Genomic DNA, 18,824 nt, shown 5'->3' with positions numbered 1-18,824 from the left:
GCAAAATCGTTACATGAGAAATCGAGTGAATATCAAATGTTGTAAAAATATGAATTTCAAACGCTCATAAACATTTAATTTGACTTTCGTGTAGACATTTTTTTTTTTGAGAAAGGTAGACAAACTTATGGATAATCTTGTATTACATTTTCAAATCTTAGATTTAAAAAGAAAAATTGTTATGAATTCTCAACTCAAAATAACTTGCTAATTTTCGTGATTTTTCCGTATTTTCTCAAGATTTGAACTATTTAAATGCTTATAAATAAAAAACTGCGACTAAGGATTTTTAATTTTTTTCATCTGCCTTTGAAAAAATAACCTAGGAGCCTTCTATTAAATTTTCAAGCTTTTTTAGCCAACAAAAATTTTATTGATATTTATAGAAAAATGGAAACTGAAAATGTCCGTAAACAGCTCAAAATAAGTCAAAATATTTGAAAAATGTTATGGTGAATACAAAATGCTAATATAAACATTCAGTCGAAATGTCATGTACCTACGAATATTTGTTTTAGAGTTGTATATACATACAATATATATATCATATTTAATTATACTCTCTTGTCGAACGACATTTAAATTTAAAGATCATATACATTATAATATTATACATACAATTAAATTAAGATATCAAATTATATTCATTACAGTAAATAACTATAATAGTTCACATCAATTTATATAATAACTTTAATTAATAAGTAATAACATTTAGAATTAAACTAGGCTAACCAACCGTCTCTCCTCAGATTCGTTTTTCGTATACAATGGTTATATTATATCATTGAATTCAAATATAACACAATTCACTACAGTGACCCACTTGTAACCTACTGTACGGCAGAACGACACCCACTTACCCACTTTTTTATTTTAATTTTAATTTCCCAGTAAAAAGACTACAATTATTATACTCCCTCTTCGAATAAAAAAGTTTTATGAATTTCTAACAAAAAACTAATATTTGGAATTTTTAAAATTTTAACTATACTAAAATCTACTCTATAAACGTTATCGTAAAAAAAAATTGTGAAAATATCTATATTTTTCAACTGGGGTTGGTATGTGAAACTCCTGAAGAGCATGGTAATATTATATAGATAGAGGTACCACAATGCCTCTTCATTCCACCTATGTAAACTTTAAATTCTTTTAACTATACTCGCTCGAATTTCAACTTTTTTTGTATGAAATAAACAACAAAAAATATTCTGTTTTGAAAAATAAAATAAGCATTAAGCTATGTTCATGATAAGTTGTTAATTCAGTTACAACTCATACATGCATCGATAATTCACTATACGTTATAAACTCCATAGGTAAATCATTGTTTATTTTGTTTATCACCTGAGTAATTAATTAGTATGCAAAAGTAAACATGGCGAAAATGCAATTATTATTATATTATACTGTTAAATATTTTCAAAGTAATTGCAAGTAATATTACATTAGATAGTTATATAAAAAAAAACTAGTCAGAAACATAGTATTAATAATAATAATTATGAATTTTATTGCAACAACAACATAAATAAGACAAAAAAGATTGATATAAAATACCATAGGATACATTATATTGCAGCACCCCCTAAAAGCAAAGCTTGTGCTGGAGGATAATAACTAATGCGGGTAGGCAATTGCCTGGATACGGAGTATAATATAATCAATTCTTAGATTTGTTGCATGAAATAAATATTTCTACGAAACCAATAGACCTTTTAAATAAATGGATTTTAAATTATTTCGTTTTGCGTTAGTTTTCAATCAATGATATTCTATAAATTACGTTTAGCGTTATGTTTTGTTTAATGATATATAATAGGTATATTTTGTTAATCGTTATGTTTTGTTTTTCGGTATTCAATTAATTTTGATTATCGTTATCCGTTATAATTACGTTTACAAATTTCAATCGTTTCTTTTGTCAAATATAACGTTATAATCAGGCTGGGCAAGTTAATGATTTTTTTTTAACTCAGTTAAGTTAAGTTAATATGCACCAATAACAAAAAGTTAAAAGTTAATACACAATTTTTGTTAACTTTTTATTAAGTTAAAAAAAAGTTTATTTGTTTATACAACGCTAGCGTACTTAATGTTTTTCCAACCCAAAACTAAATTATAGACTATAGTGTTTATACTATTTCCATCTAAGTTAGATTCGAATGATATACATTTTTGACTTTAAACAATTTACGATACATATTTTTTGACATGAAAAAGAAATAGACTGAAATAGTGAAATATAATTAAATTAAAACAATATAAATTAACCTAATTTACTTCTTTAAATGAAAAATTAACTCGTACATTTCACGTTAATTAAAAAATAAATTTAGTAAGTTAACAGTTAAGTAGTTAATGAAAAACCAAAAGTAACTAGTTAAGTTAAGAAGTTAAAATAAAATAAACTTTAAATGCTTATAAAAAAAAAATTGTGCCTATGGTATTTTCAATATTTTTCAACTGCTAATGTAACAATATATCAGGAAAATTAAATTTTCACGATTTTTTACCCAATAAATAAAATTGTATTGATATTAATAGAAAAAAAAACTAAAAAAATTGAAAACTGACAATGTCCGTAAACAGCTAAAAAAAAAAACCAAATATTTTCAAAACCTTACGGTGTATAGAAAACGAAAATATAAACATTCAGTAAAATTTGTATGTAGATGTATCTACAGTTATTCGTTTTTGAATAACAACAAAATAGCAAAATCGTTACATGAGAAATCGAGTGAATATCAAATGTTGTAAAAATATGAATTTCAAACGCTCATAAACATTTAATTTGACTTTCGTGTAGACATTTTTTTTTTTGAGAAAGGTAGACAAACTTATGGATAATCTTGTATTACATTTTCAAATCTTAGATTTAAAAAGAAAAATTGTTATGAATTCTCAACTCAAAATAACTTGCTAATTTTCGTGATTTTTCCGTATTTTCTCAAGATTTGAACTATTTAAATGCTTATAAATAAAAAACTGCGACTAAGGATTTTTAATTTTTTTCATCTGCCTTTGAAAAAATAACCTAGGAGCCTTCTATTAAATTTTCAAGCTTTTTTAGCCAACAAAAATTTTATTGATATTTATAGAAAAATGGAAACTGAAAATGTCCGTAAACAGCTCAAAATAAGTCAAAATATTTGAAAAATGTTATGGTGAATACAAAATGCTAATATAAACATTCAGTCGAAATGTCATGTACCTACGAATATTTGTTTTAGAGTTGTATATACATACAATATATATATCATATTTAATTATACTCTCTTGTCGAACGACATTTAAATTTAAAGATCATATACATTATAATATTATACATACAATTAAATTAAGATATCAAATTATATTCATTACAGTAAATAACTATAATAGTTCACATCAATTTATATAATAACTTTAATTAATAAGTAATAACATTTAGAATTAAACTAGGCTAACCAACCGTCTCTCCTCAGATTCGTTTTTCGTATACAATGGTTATATTATATCATTGAATTCAAATATAACACAATTCACTACAGTGACCCACTTGTAACCTACTGTACGGCAGAACGACACCCACTTACCCACTTTTTTATTTTAATTTTAATTTCCCAGTAAAAAGACTACAATTATTATACTCCCTCTTCGAATAAAAAAGTTTTATGAATTTCTAACAAAAAACTAATATTTGGAATTTTTAAAATTTAAACTATACTAAAATCTACTCTATAAACGTTATCGTAAAAAAAAATTGTGAAAATATCTATATTTTTCAACTGGGGTTGGTATGTGAAACTCCTGAAGAGCATGGTAATATTATATAGATAGAGGTACCACAATGCCTCTTCATTCCACCTATGTAAACTTTAAATTCTTTTAACTATACTCGCTCGAATTTCAACTTTTTTTGTATGAAATAAACAACAAAAAATATTCTGTTTTGAAAAATAAAATAAGCATTAAGCTATGTTCATGATAAGTTGTTAATTCAGTTACAACTCATACATGCATCGATAATTCACTATACGTTATAAACTCCATAGGTAAATCATTGTTTATTTTGTTTATCACCTGAGTAATTAATTAGTATGCAAAAGTAAACATGGCGAAAATGCAATTATTATTATATTATACTGTTAAATATTTTCAAAGTAATTGCAAGTAATATTACATTAGATAGTTATATAAAAAAAAACTAGTCAGAAACATAGTATTAATAATAATAATTATGAATTTTATTGCAACAACAACATAAATAAGACAAAAAAGATTGATATAAAATACCATAGGATACATTATATTGCAGCACCCCCTAAAAGCAAAGCTTGTGCTGGAGGATAATAACTAATGCGGGTAGGCAATTGCCTGGATACGGAGTATAATATAATCAATTCTTAGATTTGTTGCATGAAATAAATATTTCTACGAAACCAATAGACCTTTTAAATAAATGGATTTTAAATTATTTCGTTTTGCGTTAGTTTTCAATCAATGATATTCTATAAATTACGTTTAGCGTTATGTTTTGTTTAATGATATATAATAGGTATATTTTGTTAATCGTTATGTTTTGTTTTTCGGTATTCAATTAATTTTGATTATCGTTATCCGTTATAATTACGTTTACAAATTTCAATCGTTTCTTTTGTCAAATATAACGTTATAATCAGGCTGGGCAAGTTAATGATTTTTTTTTAACTCAGTTAAGTTAAGTTAATATGCACCAATAACAAAAAGTTAAAAGTTAATACACAATTTTTGTTAACTTTTTATTAAGTTAAAAAAAAGTTAATTTGTTTATACAACGCTAGCGTACTTAATGTTTTTCCAACCCAAAACTAAATTATAGACTATAGTGTTTATACTATTTCCATCTAAGTTAGATTCGAATGATATACATTTTTGACTTTAAACAATTTACGATACATATTTTTTGACATGAAAAAGAAATAGACTGAAATAGTGAAATATAATTAAATTAAAACAATATAAATTAACCTAATTTACTTCTTTAAATGAAAAATTAACTCGTACATTTCACGTTAATTAAAAAATAAATTTAGTAAGTTAACAGTTAAGTAGTTAATGAAAAACCAAAAGTAACTAGTTAAGTTAAGAAGTTAAAATAAAATAAACTTTAAATGCTTATAAAAAAAAAATTGTGCCTATGGTATTTTCAATATTTTTCAACTGCTAATGTAACAATATATCAGGAAAATTAAATTTTCACGATTTTTAATTCTTTTCATCTGCCTTTGAAAAAATAACCTAGGAGCCTTCTATTAAATGTTCAAGCTTTTTTAGCCAACAAAAATTTTATTGGTATTTATAGAAGAATTGAAACTGAAAATGTCCTTAAACAGCTCAAAATAAGTCAAAATATTTGAAAAATATTATGGTGAATACAAAATGCTAATATAAACATTCAGTCGAAATGTCATGTACCTACGAATATTTGTTATTTTTCTGTCATCACCTTTAAGTGCTTGGATTTTATTCAACAGTTACTTTTCTGATAGGAAAGTGAATCTAGTTGGTACTTTGTTAGGTCAAAAGTAAAAATTTCCCAGTAATTTTCAAAAGCGACGTGAAAAACAAAAGAAAATATAAGGAAAAACGGGAATTTCTACGCAATCTGTTTTTGAGAAAATTGATTTTTGTTTTTGTTGTAACTGTAAAACAAATGACCGTAGGGACATAAAATTTTGACTGAATATTTATATTAGCATTTTCTATACATCATGCAATTTTGAAAATATTTTGACTCTTTGTGAGCTGTTTACGGACATAGTCAGTTTTCAATTTTTTTATTTTTTTTTCCATAAATATCAATAAAATTTTGTCTGTTGAGTAAAAAAGCTTGAAAATTTAATAAAAGGCTCCTTAGTTATTGTTTCAAAGGCAGATGAAAAAATTTAAAAATCCTTAGTCACAGTTTTTATTTATAAGCATTTAAAGTTTAAATTTTGACAAAATACGGAAAAATCACGAAAATTAGCAAATTATTTTGAGTTGAGAATTCATAAAAATTATTCTTTTTAAATCTAAGATTTTAAAATGTAATATAAGATTACTCATAAGTTTGTCTACCTTTATCAAAAATAAAATGTCTACAAGAAACTTAAATTAAATTTTTATGAGCGTCTGAAATTTATATTTTTACAACATTTGAGTTTCACTCGATTTCCCATGTAACAATGTTCTTATTATATTGTAATTAAAAAACAAATGACTGTAGATACATGAAAATTTCACTGAATGTATATTAGCATTTTCTATACACCATAAAATTTTGAAAATATTTTGACTCTTTTCGAGTGGTTTACGGACATTGTGAGTTATCAATTTTTTTAGTTTTTTTCTTAAAATATCAATAAAATTTTTATCGTTGGGTAAAAAAGCGTGAAAATTGAATATAAGTTTCCTGATATATCGTTCTAATAGCAGTTGAAAAATATTAAAAATATATTGGCTCAATTTTTTTTTATGAGCATTTAAAGTTCATATTTTGACAACATTTTTCAAATTTATGATTTTTTTATTATTTTGTAGTTAAAAATGTATAAAATGTTTAACTTTTATGGCTAAGGATTGAAAATTTAAAACAAGGCTCCACGTAAAGAGGTTATAAAATAAATTACTTTATTCACAATAATATCATCAAATATACTTGATAATATCATAGGCTGACTGACCGTTTTCGCTCAGAATCGTTTTTCTTATACAATGATATTATATCATTGAATTCAAATTGAACACCATCCATTACAGTGACCCACTTGTAACCTACTGTACAGCAGAGTGACATCCTCTTATCCGCATTTTTTTGTTGCCTTTCTGTTTTTCTGTGTTGCAATTTTTGTAAATCTTTTCAATTATTGTTATACTTTTGTAATTTTGTAGCACAGCGTTTTTTTGTTTTCTTTGGTGTGTATAAATACTACATAGTTATAATAATGGATTTATATTAGATTTAATGGTTTAAATATCTACAAATTGTATTTCATAATTTTAGTTCACAGTTCAAAATATTATAAGTATTATAACACATTAATGTCAAAATAATATAGTATACCTACATTTTTTTTTAATATTAGTTATTAAAATTATCTATTATTATTTTTTAACATAATACTGGCCACTTGTAACCTACTGTACAGCAGAGCGACATCCTCTTATCCGCATTTTTTTTGTTGCCTTTCTGTTTTTCTGTGTTGCAATTTTTGTAAATCTTTTCAATTATTGTTATACTTTTGTAATTTTGTAGCACAGCGTTTTTTTGTTTTCTTTGGTGTGTATAAATACTATATAGTTATAATAATGGATTTATATTAGATTTAATGGTTTAAATATCTACAAATTGTATTTCATAATTTTTGTTGCCGCCGCAACAGTTTTATAGATTAGGTAATTAAGAAAAATCGGTCACGGGAGGAACAGCTGGTCTCACACATATCACTATTCGTATTGTTTATTTTTGTTTTAGTTATTATTGAATTTGTAGATGTATCGTGTGAGTTATATAATATGTAGATTACACCGTGTTATCGTACGCCGCCGCCGTGCGTCTGCTGGAATATATTAGCACGGCCGCCGATTATATTGTTGTTCTGTACCGTAAGCCGTAGAGTCAGGACCATTATTATTAATTATATTGAAGTATTAAACAGTTTTTTTGTATGTGATTATTACTTATTAGCAAAAAGTGCTTAAGTGTGAATTATATTTATTATTTGTGAGCCATAAGGGCTAAGTCTAATTTATTTTATTATTATATTGTTCTTTTTTACGTGTACCTAAAATCACATATATATATATTTTGCATATACATAATATATTATACTTTGCTGTGCAATACTCGCGGGTTATCAACCGTGTCACCGTGATATCCTTTTGTATTATATTTTATCGTTAATTATTATTACTAGATGTAGGACCAGCTGGCCAGTCTGAGCTCCACAAAACTGTGAGTTATTATTGTTATTTTTGTTATTATTTATTATTGAGCCAGAAGGGCTACATATTATATTTATTATTGTGCCAGAAGGGCCATACATTATTATTATATTTATTATTGTGCCAGAAGGGCCATACATTATTATTATATTTATTATTGTGCCAGAAGGGCCATACATTATTATTATATTTATTATTGTGCCAGAAGGGCCATACATTATTAATTATACTTTTGTTGGGCCAAAAGGGCCACACCCTAATATATTAATATTGTAATTTTATTCGTCTATAAGAGACGTACATATATATATTAATTAATATTGTTTATTCTGTTTGGTCATAAGGGCCGTGTTATTCATTATATTATATTTTATTACCATTCAAATCATTTTTGTTACCATTATTTCAACTTAGTTACCTTCTTGTGAGTTTTTAATTATTGTAAACACACCACATACAAATACACAAATACACATTTAACACAACACGCACTACATAGCTCAACAGTATTTGCCCGGCAATTCCGACCACTATTGTTTGAGCTATTACCCCATTACACACCCAGCTACTTCTCCACACTTTTAAGACCTAGGTGTTAGTGGGGCACAATATAAATTGGTGACCGGGCACGCGTATTATTACTATACGCTCCCGGCCCGTTCATTTTGGTGACCTCGACGTGATTTTTTGCTATTATTCTTGTTGTGTTTTATTATTTGTGAGTGTTAGAGTCGAACATGCACTAGTTTGTTTTAATTATTTTGTTTAGCTATCGGATCTACGTTACATCAGTTGCAATCGAATTTTATTATTATTATCAATTATACTTGTAATTTCTATAATAATAATTTAAAAAAAAAAAAAAAAAAAAAAAATAATCATTTATAATGGGGTTAGATGAAATTATGCAAGCTCAGGTTAAGGAGCTTAGGAAAAAGCGTGGTATTATTAAGGCGTCGCTAACGCGTATGAAAAACTTTCTTGAGGGATTCGATCTAACAACTGACGCTATATCGCTATTGGAATTCCGTCAAGAAGAGTTGCCACGCCTAAATCAAAAGTTTGACGACATACAGACACAGTTGGAATTGATTGTTGTTGATGATTGCGAAAAGGAAGAAGAGGAGCGTAATAAGTTTGAATTTGACTATTTTAGTATCCGTTCTCGAATTCAGGAAATAGTGAATGCTAGGAAGATTAACAACAGCAGTTCTCACAACTCAACTTTCAATACGTCAGTAGGCCACAGTCGTGCTCAATTGCCTATCATTACGCTACCAGTATTTGCCGGTGATATCCAAGATTGGGAATCTTTTTTCGATTGTTTTCGTGCAATGATACACGATGATGGTGGATTTACACCAGCTCAAAAATTCTACTATTTACGGTCAAGTGTTAGTGGCCAGGCGTTAGACCTTATCAAGTCGGTTCCAATGACAGATACAAATTATGAGGTGGCAATAGAACGCCTGAAACAACGGTATGATAATCGCAGTCTTGTCATTCAGTCACATATTCGATCTCTCCTGGAATCTCCATATGTAGAACAGCCGAGGGCTAAAGACCTGCAAGCTCTACATGCCCATGTAAGCACCCATGTTGCAGCTTTAAAGGCGCTTGATCAGCCAACGGAGCACTGGGATGCGTGGCTAGTAACGATAATCGTCAGTCGTTTGGATTCTGCTACTAGTCATGGCTGGCAATTAAGACAACACAACACCCAACTTCCTAAGTATTGTGACCTTGAGCAATTTTTAGCCAGTCGATGTATAGCTTTCGAGTCTTCCGAAGCAACTTCTGGACCAATAAGAGACATCAGAACTACATTGGCCGGTGAAACAGCAAAAAAGAGCAATGCCAAAAATGTATTTCCTGAGACAAGGCGATCTTTAGTGGCATCATCCAATACAGTCTCCTGTCAATACTGCACTGATGCTCATAAATTGTATCACTGCGAGAAGTTCAAGGCCGCTACTATAAACACACGTCTCTCATTTTTTCAGGAAAAACGAATGTGTTTCAACTGTTTGACTCCTGGGCATATGGCAAATGTTTGCAGATCCACTTATAGTTGTCGGACGTGCAACCGCAAACATCATTCGTTATTACATCAAGAAAGGCAGCAACAAATACCAGAGAAGGAGCAGCTTGAAAATAAGCAACCTGATATAAGTCAGCAGCTATCTACCTCCGGAGTCGTAGTATCTGCACCAGTACCAGTGAATACCACCGCAGAAAATTCACACGTATTTCTTGCTACAGCATTAGTCATGGTTCAGGACAAAAATGGTGGACATCGACAGTGCAGAGCCATCTTGGATAGTGGCTCTCAAGTCAACTTTGTTTCAAAGAGATATGCAAACTTACTGCAGCTAGCATGTAAAACGTCTTCATTGCCAATAAGTGGTATTGGAGACAATCGTTTAAAGGCAAGGTCGTGCAGCGAGTTAAAAATCGAATCCAGAACTAGTGATTTTAGTATCAAGATTTCTTGTTATGTATTGCCTAATATCGTGGGGAATCTAGCGTCCTGTCCAGAGCCTGCAGATGGATGGAAAATACCAGGTACTGTGTCTTCAAACTTGGCTGATCCAGACTTTCACCGTCCTCAAAGTGTTGACCTACTTATTGGAGGTGGCTCGTTCTTCGACATTTTGGGAACAACAAAAATACCATTGAATATAGGTTCAGTCACGCTTTATGAGAGTAACTTTGGATGGCTTGTAACGGGAGAACTGCCTAAACGTCAAACACCAACACTTTTGTCAATTGGACAGACGATAGAGGAGGATTGGAAGGTTCTCGGAATCGTTGAGGATACAAGCTATGGTCGAACATCAAGGGCGAATAAGAGAAGTCAAGAAGAGCTAGAAACAGTGCAACATTTTAAGCAATACACAATACGTGATGAGGAAGGGCGTTTTGTTGTACGACTTCCCATCAAGGAGACAATCAGTGAAATAGGCGAAACCTTACCTATGGCGATCGCACGATTCTTAAATGTAGAGAAAAGATTGCAGCATGACGAACACCTGAAGAACGAATACATACGATTTATGAATGAATATATTAAGATGGGGCATATGGTTGAAGTACTGGAAAATTCAGTTCAAACGCAGAAACACTTCTATCTGCCGCACCATTCAGTAATAAAGGCATCAAGTTTAACGACAAAGGTTCGAGTGGTTTTCGATGCTTCCGCCAAGAGCGCATCTGGTGTCTCTCTTAACGACGTTCTGAAATGCGGTCCTACTGTTCAGCAAGATTTATTTTCTATACTTGTTCGCTTCCGTAAGCATCAATTCGTCTTAACTTCCGATATAGAGAAAATGTTTCGGCAAATCAAAATCGCAAGAGAAGACTGGGACCTACAAAGAATTGTTTGGAGATCCAGTCCTAAGGAATTACTTCGTTTATATCAACTCACTACAGTAACATACGGAATGACTCCTGCTTCATTTCTATCTACCTATTGTCTAATAGAACTCGCGAAAAGTGCCGAAAAGCAATTCCCGTGCGCTTCAAAAGTGATTGCCGAAGATTTCTATATGGATGATTTAATGACGGGAGCCGACACCGAGGATGACTGCTGTCAATTACAAAGAGAAGTAAGCACAGTGCTAGATTCAGCAAAGCTACCGTTAAGGAAATGGTGTTCCAATTCCGAGTTTGTACTGCAAAACATGTCTAAGTGTGTTAACGATCCCTTGTTCGTGTTGGATATCGGAGACGATGACACTGTCAAGTCATTGGGACTGCAGTGGAAACCAATTGCCGACCTATTTCAATTTGAAATCGTATCAAGATCCATGGAAGGTACATTGACAAAAAGAGCTATACTCTCAGACCTAAACAGAATTTTTGATCCACTCGGTTTCCTGTCACCGGTTCTAGTGAAGGGAAAAATATTTCTACAACAGCTCTGGTCCATGAAGATAGATTGGGATGCAAGGCTTCCGTTAAATATACAGGAAAGATGGGGTAAATTTTACGAAGATCTGGAGCGACTGAAATATTTATCCATTCCCAGAAAGGCTATACCTGAACGAACTGATATCATAGATGTACACGGGTTTTGTGACGCATCCGAAGAAGCGTATGCGGCCTGTATCTACATTCGTTCTCAGAGCAGCGATGGAAAATGGCATTCCAGACTTCTTTGTGCAAAAACTCGAGTGGCCCCGTTAAAAGGAAATACAATACCCCGACTTGAATTGAATGGTGCCTTGTTATTAACTGAATTGGCTCAACGGGTCGCTGATTCATGGCAAATCAATATTCATCAGTTCAAACTATGGACGGATTCAACTATAGTTTTAGGGTGGTTGAATAGCCAAAGCAGCCGGCTAAAAATCTATGTTGCCAATCGAGTAGCTCAAATTATGGATATTACAGAGGTCAGCCAGTGGAACCATATAGGCACGCAGGAAAACCCAGCAGATATCCCTTCAAGAGGTTTAAGACCACGGGAACTGTTAGCGGCAAGATTGTGGTGGAACGGACCTACCTGGTTGGAAAGTGATGAGAAGGATTGGATCTTGAATCCGATAACCCATGATGATGAGCTACCCGAAGTACGCAAAGTGAAGCTAGTGCTATTAGTGATCAAACCGTTGAATAGTATATTAGAACACTACTCTGAATGGAATTGTATGCTACGAGGAGTTGCTTGGTTAACGGTCTATTCGAAGTACATGCGTAAGAAAATCAATGGGCCTCAATCCCTAACAATATCAGATTTGGACGAAGCGAGGAAATCAATTTTAAGAATGGTCCAAGCTGAGTGTTTCAGTAAAGAGATCTCGTCACTAGAAAGGGGACTAGAAGTACCAAGAAATAGCAAGTTGCGTAGTTTGAATCCCTTCCTGCGCGATGGGTTAATACTTGTTGGTGGAAGACTCGAGAATTCAGACATAGCCGATGGACAAAAACACCCTATAGTATTGCCTGCTAGTCATAAAATAACCAGGCTAATATTTGAAGCATACCATCTCGAGCTACTTCATGGAGGACCTCAGCTCATGTTATCTGAAGTTAGACGTCTTTACTGGCCACTGCTAGGTCGAGTAACCGCGAGATCAGTGGTATGGCATTGTGTCAAATGTACAAAGGCACGTCCACGTTTCAATCATCCAATTATGGCACCACTCCCAAGAGACCGAGTTCAGTGTACTAGACCTTTCACTGTCACAGGTGTAGATTTTGCTGGACCCATATATATTCGCAGTGGTTTGAGGCGTGTAGCTGCTAAGAAGGCTTGGATTGCTATATTTGTTTGCTTCTCAACGAAGGCCATACATTTGGAGTTGGCTGACGATCTTTCAAGTAAGTCTTTCATGGCGACATTTCGTTGTTTTATGGCTAGAAGAGGAAAATGTGCTAAGGTTTTTAGTGACAATGGCACAAACTTTGTTGGGGCTCAAAAGGAGTTAATTTCAATGATGAAAAAAGCCAGTGTTGATCTTGAGAAAGAAGGTATTGAGTGGCATTTCAACCCGCCTTCTGCTCCACATTTTGGTGGTATATGGGAGAGTGCCGTGAAGAGTATGAAACACCACATGAAGAGAGTTATATCTGATCACAAGCTTACGAATACAGAAATGCGAACTCTCTTGTGCCAAATCGAGGCTTGTCTCAATTCCAGACCGATGACTCCACTAAATAGTGATCCTTCTGACTTGGCAGTCCTTACTCCATCTCACTTCTTGATTGGAGGAGCTATGTTGTTACCAGATGAACCAGACATATCTAAGGAAGAGCCCAATGGTCTACGTAGATGGCAACTAGTGCAAAATTTGATGCAGACCTTTTGGAAGCAGTGGTCGAGAGAGTATCTACCACAGACTCGAATTCGTGGCAAGTGGACAAGCAAGAGCGCACAGCTAGCAAAGAACGATGTCGTTATTATCAAAGATGATTGTATGCCTCCAGCCAGATGGAAGTTAGGATTGGTTATGGAATTGCATCCTGGCTCTGATGGTGTAGTCCGGGTTGTCACCATAAGAACAGCAAACGGAACGCTCATGCGTCGGCCAGTAATCAAATTATGTCGACTACCAACTGAAAAGGACAACAGCTCAGTTGAAAACCAGGATTTTCAACGGGGGGAGAATGTTGCCGCCGCAACAGTTTTATAGATTAGGTAATTAAGAAAAATCGGTCACGGGAGGAACAGCTGGTCTCACACATATCACTATTCGTATTGTTTATTTTTGTTTTAGTTATTATTGAATTTGTAGATGTATCGTGTGAGTTATATAATATGTAGATTACACCGTGTTATCGTACGCCGCCGCCGTGCGTCTGCTGGAATATATTAGCACGGCCGCCGATTATATTGTTGTTCTGTACCGTAAGCCGTAGAGTCAGGACCATTATTATTAATTATATTGAAGTATTAAACAGTTTTTTTGTATGTGATTATTACTTATTAGCAAAAAGTGCTTAAGTGTGAATTATATTTATTATTTGTGAGCCATAAGGGCTAAGTCTAATTTATTTTATTATTATATTGTTCTTTTTTACGTGTACCTAAAATCACATATATATATATTTTGCATATACATAATATATTATACTTTGCTGTGCAATACTCGCGGGTTATCAACCGTGTCACCGTGATATCCTTTTGTATTATATTTTATCGTTAATTATTATTACTAGATGTAGGACCAGCTGGCCAGTCTGAGCTCCACAAAACTGTGAGTTATTATTGTTATTTTTGTTATTATTTATTATTGAGCCAGAAGGGCTACATATTATATTTATTATTGTGCCAGAAGGGCCATACATTATTATTATATTTATTATTGTGCCAGAAGGGCCATACATTATTATTATATTTATTATTGTGCCAGAAGGGCCATACATTATTAATTATACTTTTGTTGGGCCAAAAGGGCCACACCCTAATATATTAATATTGTAATTTTATTCGTCTATAAGAGACGTACATATATATATTAATTAATATTGTTTATTCTGTTTGGTCATAAGGGCCGTGTTATTCATTATATTATATTTTATTACCATTCAAATCATTTTTGTTACCATTATTTCAACTTAGTTACCTTCTTGTGAGTTTTTAATTATTGTAAACACACCACATACAAATACACAAATACACATTTAACACAACACGCACTACATAGCTCAACAGTATTTGCCCGGCAATTCCGACCACTATTGTTTGAGCTATTACCCCATTACACACCCAGCTACTTCTCCACACTTTTAAGACCTAGGTGTTAGTGGGGCACAATATAAATTGGTGACCGGGCACGCGTATTATTACTATACGCTCCCGGCCCGTTCAATTTTAGTTCACAGTTCAAAATATTATAAGTATTATAACACATTAATGTCAAAATAATATAGTATACCTACATTTTTTTTTAATATTAGTTATTAAAATTATCTATTATTATTTTTTAACATAATACTGGCCATTGCAATTTGTATGATTTGTTCGAACAGTTATGATTTTTCGTTTAATAATAATTTGTATATTATATTAATTGTATACTGAATATTATAGCGATTTTTTTTTATTGGCGGAGTTTACATGAACTAAATTTTACCTGATTTTTGTTTCCGGGCGGAGTTTACATTAACCCAATTTTACCTATTTTATTTTCCTGGCGGAGTTTACACTAAAAAAAAGATCTCGTAGCGGAGTGTTCATGCACTCATAAGGACCATCTTAGTATGTATGAGTATGATGTATCATATATGTATATATTCTTGTAATGGAGCGGCGAAGGTTGGGCTATAATTTAATGGTAGCTATATGAGACTATTTATGAGTCTATGGTCAATTTTCCCAATAATAATTTGATGCCACGGGAAAAACCACCGATAAATTACAAAAAATCGCTAAAAATGGGATTTATATTTTTAACGCTTTGTTTATCACCATAGAAACGAATAAAAATAAAAGTATTATAATATTTATTCAACTTACAGGCTATAGTTGAATAATATTGGGGAACGGAGGTGGCCGAGCAGACTAAGGCGTCGGTTGCGACAGTATAAAATATCCAGACTGACCAATATCCTCCTCTCAGAATCGTTTTTCTTATATACAATGATATTATATCATTGAATTCAAGTTTAATACAATACATTATACATTGACCCACTTGTAACTATAACCTACAGCAAAGCAACATCCAATTACCCACTTTTTTTATATTATTTTTTTTTTGCTACACAATACTGCTCCAAGCCAATCCGTATATATTTTTACCATATTTTCATGTCTACCCCGCGATAAAGTGATGTGAGATAGTGTGTGCGTTCTCATTGAGTACACCGTTTTAAGGGGTAAATTGCAGATGCGTTACGTGGCGAGGCACAAAATATTATCGAGGAGTGATACGTCATTACATGGTGGGGTGTGGCGGGAAGGACATTACTAACCACTGTGTGACGGGGAGTTATAAGGCCGACACCTCGGGGGTTTTTACACCATTAGCCATATGTCTCAAGGGCGACTCCTTCACGCCTTTGGGTGACGCGGAAACATCCCTCCGACGGGTTACGTCAGGGCGCCCTGGCGCCAGGCTGACGGTCCCCCGCCGGCTACTCTCGTACGAGATAGATCGGTAGGTTTCGTATAACCGCGTCGGCGAGCGCTGGATTCGACTCCAGGCAAATAACCCCCCTTCTACTAAGGCGCTACTCCCAGCAGCCCCCGCGAGGCCATCCACATATGTCGCGAACGCGCGGCCGGCGGGCGCGAGCACTCGAGGTACCCGCGCACGTCAGTCGGACGCACGCCACACAGCTCGACGGGCACTGTTACCGTTCGGGCGTTAGCTAATTCGGGTTTCCAGTGGGGCTATCCTCGTCGCCCGCGAGATGAGCTTGAAGGATCCGTTATCCAGAGTACTCACAACGACTCTTTTCCCACTAGCATCGGCGTCGGGGCAGCTGTTTACGCTGTCGCGACGCGACCTTTTATGAGTGGTACGGTTTTCTTTGCCGGGTGCCGTGTCCGTACCGAGTGTTCGGGTTTTGAGTGCTTGACGGAGGGTGTCCCCCAGCCGGACTTCCACCTTGCACGTGTTCGCACACGAGTTGGTCGGGCCCGTGTGCTCTCAGTCGGGTTCGTGCTAGAAGCGCCAGCGCGCCGACGGAGGTCCGCGTCTGCTTCCCTCGTCTTGCTCTGGCGCCTCTCGCCCAAGCTCACTGGTTTGTCGCAGGTGGTATAGTTCTCCCACTTGGGTAGATGGTTCCCGTGCGGAAAAGGAAGGTGCTCCTCATCACCTCGGTCATCGTTATACGAGGACCCCACGTCGGGGTCTTTTGACGTCCCTAACAGGTCTCCCTATCGTCAGTGCGTTGATACGCCCGGAACACGGTTTTTGGTTTCTCCCGTGAGTCCGCGCTCAGCGTTTCGGTCCGCTCCGATCGCTTGCACCTTGAGCGCGGATCTTTTTCGTAGCCGACGGTCGGGCAGTCGTATGTGTAAGCAGATGCTCTGCGATCCTTGGGGACCTGCATTTGGCAAGCTGCCCATCTCTGGGGTTACTGTTGGAATGGCTGGTCTGCTGAAAGCTGCCTAGCCAGTCCTCTTTTCCTTCATTGATGACCCTTTCCCGTTGCCACCGGTAAGTCTCTGAGACCACCTCGAGGTGCTTCCTATTCCCCCGGGAAGCTCGGTTTGGAGATGCGCCCTCCACTGGCGTTGAGATCGGGACGGGGCCCTCAGGTGGCCTGGGGGTGCGAAGACGCCTTCAGGCCGTTCGTCAGCCGCCCAGTCCTGTACCCGAGCAGGACATCGTCAGCCGCGGCCTCAATTCCGCGGCTCTTTTTGCTCCTCATGATTCCACACAGTCATGAGTGAGCTTTTCGTGAGGGCGCTCGAGGGTGTAGCCTTGTTTGAGCGCCCCCCCCGCCTTCCTACCCATTTCAGACCCTTTTATGGCTTAGCGCATTCTAAACCACCAGGCTGCCACCTTGGAAGGTACAGGTGGCCCAGGAAACCCGGAGGTCCTTGGTCATTTCGCTAGCACCAAGGATGACCTGCCCCGGGCCCTTGTGATTACAGTTCAGTTAACCCGAAGCTCTAGGGCTAGCTTCGTTAAGACCGTACCCCACCTGCCCCTTTCCCGGACCAGATTAGTCAGCCAGTTTCTCAACGTGACTCGTCTTGGCGCGGTCGGTAGCAGGCGTGTACTTGTACAGGTCGTTCCATCCGCCTGACTCGTCGTGACCCGGTTGGGCCGTCCTTGCCAGGCGGGCGGGCGCCGGTAAGTCTTCACGGGGTTACCTCGATGCCCTTTCAGCAACCTAGGTCAGACCGCTCCGGGGGTCCGTCGGCTCCCCTCCGAACCGGCGGGCGCTTCACCATTGCAGGCGCGGGATCACCGGCCCGGTGTAGCCGGCGGCCCCCCGGATCCATCCTCGATCTGCCGCCTTCAGAGTTCTGGTGTCCTCGTGTTGTCTGTAGCGGTCGGTTTCCGCTCAGAGGCGGGGAATCCGAACCCCCCGTCGCCGTCGTCACCGCAGTTTCTTTAGCAGTTCTTACGGGAGCGGTGGACCTTAGCCCCCGCTTCCTCGCTTCCGCCTAACGTTACTAAGATGTTACCTGCCCGTAGATCAGGCATGTGGATCCTGTCTCCGCCCACTCTTCGGTGATTTCAGTCTTACGGTAACAAATTGTGCTTATTTTGACGACAAACTGAGTTTGCCGGCCCTACGGCTGTTGCGTTCAAGGTTTTGCCACTGGTGGCACCCAGTCGTCGAGGTTGGTTCCGGCGCACAACCCCGGAGTCCTCCCTCCCGGGCTGGGTCATTTGTAAGCGATTGACTGAATCCAAATCACCGCCCATCCGACGACCGAGTCGCCGGTGCGCTTTCCCATC

At 35.6% G+C, this 18,824-nt stretch overlaps 1 protein-coding gene across 1 annotated transcript; it reads left to right on the top strand.

Moving 5' to 3' along the window:
- Positions 1 to 8,840: 8,840 nt before the first annotated feature.
- On the top strand, positions 8,841 to 14,090 carry LOC132938892 (uncharacterized). Its single transcript, XM_061005882.1, has one exon. It carries the CDS (start codon positions 8,841 to 8,843, stop codon positions 14,088 to 14,090), a length of 5,250 nt encoding a protein of 1,749 aa, XP_060861865.1.
- The last annotated feature ends 4,734 nt before the right edge of the window (positions 14,091 to 18,824 follow it).

Source organism: Metopolophium dirhodum, chromosome 2 (assembly GCF_019925205.1).
Source record: "Metopolophium dirhodum isolate CAU chromosome 2, ASM1992520v1, whole genome shotgun sequence".
NCBI classification, from domain to species: Eukaryota; Metazoa; Arthropoda; class Insecta; order Hemiptera; family Aphididae; genus Metopolophium; species Metopolophium dirhodum.
This window is presented reverse-complemented; position numbering and strand designations above follow the sequence as displayed.

Excerpts from the sequence above, each read along its gene's own strand:
- LOC132938892 (XM_061005882.1), top strand. The coding sequence starts at position 8,841 with ATGGGGTTAGATGAAATTATGCAAGCTCAGGTTAAGGAGCTTAGGAAA.